This window comes from Octodon degus, unplaced genomic scaffold (assembly GCF_000260255.1).
Source record: "Octodon degus isolate 3935 unplaced genomic scaffold, OctDeg1.0 scaffold00214, whole genome shotgun sequence".
Classification (NCBI taxonomy): Eukaryota; Metazoa; Chordata; class Mammalia; order Rodentia; family Octodontidae; genus Octodon; species Octodon degus.
Window position 1 is genome coordinate 1,057,077 of NW_004524790.1, and position 6,624 is coordinate 1,063,700.

General features: G+C 48.0%; 1 protein-coding gene across 1 annotated transcript; it reads right to left on the reverse strand.

Moving 5' to 3' along the window:
- Positions 1–408: 408 nt before the first annotated feature.
- LOC101577945 (NADH dehydrogenase [ubiquinone] 1 alpha subcomplex subunit 2-like) lies at positions 409–883 on the reverse strand. Its single transcript, XM_004644880.2, has 2 exons — positions 736–883; positions 409–621 (listed from the first exon to the last, which is right to left on the reverse strand). Exons 1-2 carry the CDS (start codon positions 881–883, stop codon positions 470–472), a joined length of 300 nt encoding a protein of 99 aa, XP_004644937.1. The 3' UTR covers positions 409–469.
- Between the last annotated feature and the right edge of the window lie 5,741 nt (positions 884–6,624).

Consider the following 6,624-nt stretch of genomic DNA (forward strand, 5'->3'; position numbering starts at 1 on the left):
GCAGTGTGCCTTGTTAGGCTGGCACCTCATGCTTGCAAGATGGGGAAATAAGGCCTTGCTCGTGCTGTGTGTTTGCCCTGAGCCCATTGCTCGAGTCTGGACAACTGCACGCATTTCTCACACTTTGTTTAACTGATCCCCATTTATTGGACAAGGAGGTTACTTCTAGGTCAGGGAGTGTCGTTCAGTGGCAAGTGTTTGCCTAGAGTGCCTGAGGCCCTGGGTACCAGGCTCAGCCCTGAAAATAAATTCATTAATAAATAAGTTCTTTCTTTCTTTCTTTCTTTCTTTCTTTCTTTCTTTCTTTCTTTCTTTTTTTCTTTCTTTCTCTCTTTCTTTCTTCCCTTCTTTCCTTTTTAAGCATTTTACAACACAAGCTTTATAAGGAAAAGAACACCTTTTCCCATTGTACTGTCCAGCAGAACCCAGGTTCTGGGGCTCTTGGTCATAGCAATCCTCAGTGAATGCTTCAAGCTTTGCCACTTAATACATTTTCCAGGGCTCTGGTTACCTGATCAGCACTGAAGTTGCTCAAGGAGACATTCTTTTCTTCACCAAATGCATAGCAGGCCCACAGTTTGGGCTGAACATCAGAATATTCACCTATTAGAATGGGAAGGTTGGGGACCAGGGAGATGGCTCAGTGGATTAAGCACTTCCCTGGCAAGTGCAAGGGCCTGAGTTCAATCCCTGGTTCCACCAAAAAAAAAAAAAAAAAAAAAAAAAAGGGAAGGTCAGGGTCCACCTCCTTGAGCTCCACGTAGCATTTTCTGGTGAAGGCCCTCACACCCTGCCTGCCGGGCGAGCGCTGACGTAAGTGGATGCAACGCTCACTCAGACCCAGCTTTGCCCCAACCACTCTACCAGCCGACGCCGCCCCCATCTCCACTTAGTGCTTAGATTCAAGTCCCTGACTTTCCAGTGAAGTTATTTCTAATTCAAGCAATGCTAAATAAATATCCTGGTACAGAATACAGAAGTCAAGTCAAGCCCGGGAGATCTCTGAGATAAATTCCTAGAAATTAAATTATTAACGGGCGGGCATGAGCAGCCCGGACTGCTGTAGCCAAAGCCCTCTCCACAGAGGCTTGCCCTCAGAAATCTGCCGCATCCGCTCTGCTCCTTGGTGCTAACCTCAGAGATCCACAGCGGGCTTGTCCTAATCTGCATGTGTATTACTTTATTTTTTTTTAATTATTTATTTATTTTTATTTATTACATTTATTTATTGTTTGTGTGTGTGGCCAGCTCAGCCCACCAGGGGGCGGGGCTGACTGGCATGTGGTGCTGGGGGATTGAACGGCGGTCCCTGTGCTTTGCTTAGCTTAGCTTGTTCCAAGTAGGTGCTTTAGACCACTGAGCCATCTCTCCAGCCCTGTGTATTACTTTAAATGAGATTAATCTCTCTTCTGTGTGTAAAAAGCAGACTTCTAGGCTGGTGTTCTTGTAATCCCTGTGCCCTGGAAGGCTGAGGAAGGAGGACTGCAAATTGAAGCCCGGCCTAGCAATTTAATGATTTAGCAAGACCCGTATATCAAAATCAAAAGAAGAAGAAAAAAAAAGAAAGAAAGAAACTGGGCATGGCGGTGCATGTCTGTAATCTCAGCTCTTGGAAGGATGAGGCAGGAGGAATCTGATGAATGAATCTGAGACCAGCCTGGGCTACACAGTGAGCTGAAGGCCAGCCTGAGGTGCACAGTGAAACCTCTCTCAAAAAGACAAAGCACAGGGGGCCTGGCCCTAGCTCAGTTCTTTAAGTGGCTGCTTCCACAAAGCTGTCAGCCTCAGGTTGCTGTAGTTCCATCCCCACAGCACTCCAGCCAGCCAAACCACACCTGAGGGCATTCGGAGCAAAAAAAAAAAAAAAAAAAAAAGTCAAAGCACAACAAAACAAAAAACAAAAGCAAACAAGCAAGCAAAAAGCTTGTCATGTAGCTCAGTGTGAAGGCTCTGGGGATTAAACCCTCAGCACTGAAAAATAAAAGAAAACACAAAAATGAAACAACCCCTAGATCTTCTTCAAATAACTCCCCCAAAGAAGCCCCCTTTCTGTCGCCAGACTTCTTCTTGTTTCTTTACGGAAGCTATTTTATTATTCTATTTTATTTTGGCTTTTCGAGACAGGTCTTGGCTCTGTAGTTTAGGCTGGACTTGAATGCACTGTATGGCCCAGGCTGGCTTCTGATAGCAACCCTCTTGCCTCAGCCTCCTGAGTGCTGGGATTACAGGGACGCATCACCATCCCTAGCTCTACCCCACCACGTGTGTTACTGGGGGTGACACCCAGGGCCTCACACATGCTAGGATTTTTTTTTTTTTTCCCTAGCTCAGGCTGCCTTAAGGGTGGGTCTGGTGCCGTTTGTGGACTGAGTTTGCCCAAACAGGCACTTTAAGCAACTGAGCTAACCCACGAGCGCCCCCCCTAGGCTAGGGAAGTGCTCTGCCACTGAGTCACATCTCCAACCCCCAAAGCCCTTTCTGATAATAAGGAAATTACTTCTAATATATCTACTTATTTACTCCGACTCATGATCTTGCTAGATTGCCTAGGCTGGCCTTGAACTTGTGACCTTCCTGCCTCAGTCTCCCATATACCTGGGATTACAGGTGTGCAATGGCACTCCAGGCTTGATTTACAGATTTGAAAGATTACCAGGACAGCTGCACCTGCAGAAAGAGTTTTTCTGAGATGTGTCAGGGTGCTAAAGTCAGGGCTGGAAAAACCCTTTACTCCTAAATGGAGGGCTTAAGAAACCGGGCTTGGTCCAGCTTCCTGCGAGCCAGGGCTGTGTCCAACGCAGAGCCCGCTGACCAGGAAGAGATTTGCGCTCTGAGGAGGATCAGCGGCTAGTTGGTTGTGGAATGTGGTAAACACTCCAAACTGGCAGGAGCTCGGTGCCTGACTGCACCGTCGCATACTGCAGACCTTGCTCTTGCACGCTCCAGGCTGTCAGGAAGTGGTACACAGGCCAAGAGCACAAGTGATCCAGATGTGCAGGGGGACCCGCGGTGAGCCCAGGTCACAGTGAAGCCCAGAGAAAGGGTACTGGCAAAGAAAGGCTGCCCCAGGGACCCTGACTCCAACCTCAGGTGGGTAAGGACCACGGGCTACCGTCTCAGTCACTTTTTTTTCCCTGCTGGGAATCGAACTCAAGACCTTGCCCTCGCCAGGCAGGCACTTGTGCCCCTGAGCTCTATCCTCAGCCCTCAGTCACTTTCCTTGTCTCTGGGATACAATACTGCACACCACAGGTGCAGGGAGGGAAGGTTAATTTCAGCTCACAGCTTGTATGGATTTGCAAAAGGGGAAGGTGGAAAAGTCTGGCGAAGTCTGTGGAGGTGCACCAGAAGCAGGGGACAAAAGACAGAGTGGGGGAGGGCACTCTTCCAGGCCACGCCCCCAGTGACCACTTCTTCCAAGCAGATCTAAGAGCAAGTCAGCTCGAAGCTCCCATCATCCAATCATCTTCTAAAGTCCGGCCAGTGCTGGGGAGCTCACTCAGCAGGCATAAGGGCCTGCCTAGCAAGCGAAGGGTCCTGAGTTTGATTCCCAGTACCAAAAAAAATAAAGCTCTACTTATCTGTGTAAGGCTTTGGGAGGGCATCAAATTTAAACTGGAACATCTCTGCCCTAACAACATTCCCTGATGGGTTGACTGAGAAAAGGGAAATGAATTGTCACCAATTGAGCATCGGGATGGTGGCGTGGTAAGCGGTGGAGAAGGAGCCCCTCTGGATGGAAGTGCAGATGCTGGAATATAGCAACTCCTGGAAGGCAAGGAGAGAAGTGAATCCCCTGGACTCATGGAGGATCTGAAGCGTGATTGAAGCCCACGGAGAGGGTGAAGAGAGAAACTTCAAGGAAGAGGAAGGAGGAGCCAGCTGCTCCTTTGCCTGAGACGGGCCTCCCCCTGTGAGAGGAGTGACTCAAACCTGCAGACACTCAGTGAGCGCTGTCGACCCCGGAGGCCTCCCCTTAGAGACGCAGGAGCGGAAGGGAGCAGCAGATATGAAGGACAGCACCAGCTGCGGCAGCAAGTGCTGCGGGCTCAGTCATCCTGCAGGAGTGAGCCTGGCCAGGAGCCACCTTGGAGAGGGGCGACTGAGCTCAGGGCCCAGCCGGCTGTTGGCTCCCTCCAGCGGCTCCCAGCTGGGCTCAGATCTGAGGAAGGTACGCTGGCGGCTGCAGACTGGCTGAGTCTGGTCTCAGCAAGAAGGTACAGGCCCGCTGTTTATCCACTACCCTGCCCCAGAGCGCTTTGTCTTGGCATAGGTGAGCACAGAGAAGGGCTTTATCTCCACATACTGCCTACAACTGATGGAAGAGACACACCTGGAAGTGAACTTTGACATTTTATTTATTTTTCTCTTTCTTGTTTGTATTTTTTTTTTTTTTTTTTTTGAAGTGGGGATTGGAACTCAGGCCCTTGGGCTTACCAGGCACATGCTTATTCAACTGAGCTATCTCCCTGGGTCCCTGCTTTGTATCTTTATGCCATTAAGAAATGGAGAGGAGGAGGGGAAGGCAAGGAGCTAAGGCAGTGCAGAGTAGGAAAAAAAAATACAAATATGGCAGGGTGAGAGTAGGAAGACAGAAGGGTGGCCACACTGAAAGAGGGTACAGGTCAAGGGGGAAACTATATATATATATATATATATATATATATATATATATATATAGTATTTTAGGGAAGGGTCTACAGGGAGCTCAGAGTCTCACTACTAGATTGGACTCATAGTGATCCACCTGTTTACAGTCTCCCAAGAGCTGGGAGTACAGGCATGCACCCCCACGCCCAGTCTCAACTGTGTCTCAGCGCGTCCCGGGGTGGGGGCAGCATGGCAGGCCCGGCGATTGAACCCCCGGCCCCTGCGCCTGCTTGCAGGCACTTTAATCCATTCTTCTACTTCTATAGTTTCTCCCTAACCCATCTTAGATGTGAACCCCCTGAAAGCAAAATCGACATATTAAGGGACTTACACTGCATACAGCTGTCTGGTTTGTTTTAGATTTTGTTACATAAGCACAAATCTAGTTCATATGGCTAAGGGTGGCAAATTAATGGTTAGCTCAGTTTGTCATTCTTTAGGCTGTTTTTTTTTTAATTTTTTTTTTTAAATTTATGTGTGTGTGGGGGGCAGCTCAGCCCACCAGGGGGCGGGGCTGGCTGGCATGTGGTGCTAGGGGATTGAACCGCGGTCCCTGTGCTTTGCTAAGCTTGTTCTAAGTAGGTGCTTTAGACCACTGAGCCATCTCACCAGCCCCTCTTTAGGCTGTTTGATTCTGTTGTCAGTGCTGATGGTATCACTATTGCCAAGGTGACCTAATTGCTCTGAACAGCTGTCCTTCCTGGGATTCCAAGATTGAGATTGACTAAGGGTCACAGAAAATATGGTGGCACTGTGCCAAAGAACCAGGGTCTGGGCCACCTAGGATCTTGCAACAGACTGAAAATCCCCAAGTGAGCTACACCTGGAAGATACCTCAGAGAAGTAGTTATTTCCGAAGTGTTCTAAATATTGGTAATAAAGCAACCCACCACAGGTGATGGATAAGCATCACCCCAAGAATTAAACTAACAAAAGAATATGAGAAGACACCTAGACAAACAAATGTAACCCCAAATACCCAGTTCACCAAAGGCAAACCCAAGAGGAAATGACAATCCAAAAGCCAGCCACTTGGCCTCTCTGGAGTGGTCACAACCAAGTAACTGAATGAGGCTCTAGGAAACATGAAATCAGAGATAATTTCTCAGATGATGGCTGAGATGGTGTCCACTATGAAAACTATACTCAGTGACTCTAGGGCACATACAGACAAAAAAGTAGAGGATCTTAAGAAAATTATGGAGCTGGGCATGGTGGTGCACACCTTTAATCCCAGCACTTGGGCGGCTGAGGCAGGAGGGTTGTTCCAAGTTCGAAACCACCCCAGGCTACACAGTGAGCTCAAGGCCAGTCTGAGCTACATAGCACGACTGTCTCAAAAAGACAAAAAGGAAAGAAAGAAAGAAAGAAAGAAAGAAAGAAAGAAAGAGAGAAAGAAATTGGGGCCAGGGCGATGGCTCAGTAGAATAAGCACTTGCCTGGCAAGCTCAAGGGCCTGAGTTCAATCCCTGGTTCCGCAAAAAAAAAAGAAAGAAAGAAATCAAGCAAGAAGCTATGGAGGCCATGATTGCTCAGTTGAGGAGAGAAATGGAATCTGGAAGGCAGATTGGAGCAGATATACAGAAGAATAAAACATTTTACTGAAAGCATTCGCAGCAGATTAAGCCCATGTGAGAGTGGGATCTCAGTTATAGAAGACAGGCTTGCAGTTAGCAATTACGAGGGGGAAAAAAAAAAAAGATTTCTTAAAATAGCAAGGAATAGGGGCCGGGGAGATGGCTCAGTGGAATAAGTGCTTCCCTAGCAAGCGCAAGGCTGTGAGTTTAATCCCCAGTTCCGAAAAAAAAAAAAAAAAATAGCAAGGAATCATGAGAAATTAATACAGCAACTGTTAGACGAAGCAAAGAAGAATAACTTAAGATTAATTGGAGGGGCCGGGGAGATGGCTCAGTGGAATAAGCACTTCCCTGGCAAGCTCAAGGGCCTGAGTTCAATCCCGGGTTCTGGAAAAAA

What these genes read in the sequence shown, in the direction of transcription:
- LOC101577945 (XM_004644880.2), bottom strand. Translation starts at nt 883, where the DNA reads ATGGGGGCGGCGTCGGCTGGTAGAGTGGTTGGGGCAAAGCTGGGTCTG. An exon ending in GCTCAAGGAGGTGGACCCTG is followed by an intron (nt 622 to 735) that starts ACCTTCCCTTTT and finishes CCCTGGTCCCCA; the next exon opens with ACCTTCCCATTCTAATAGGT.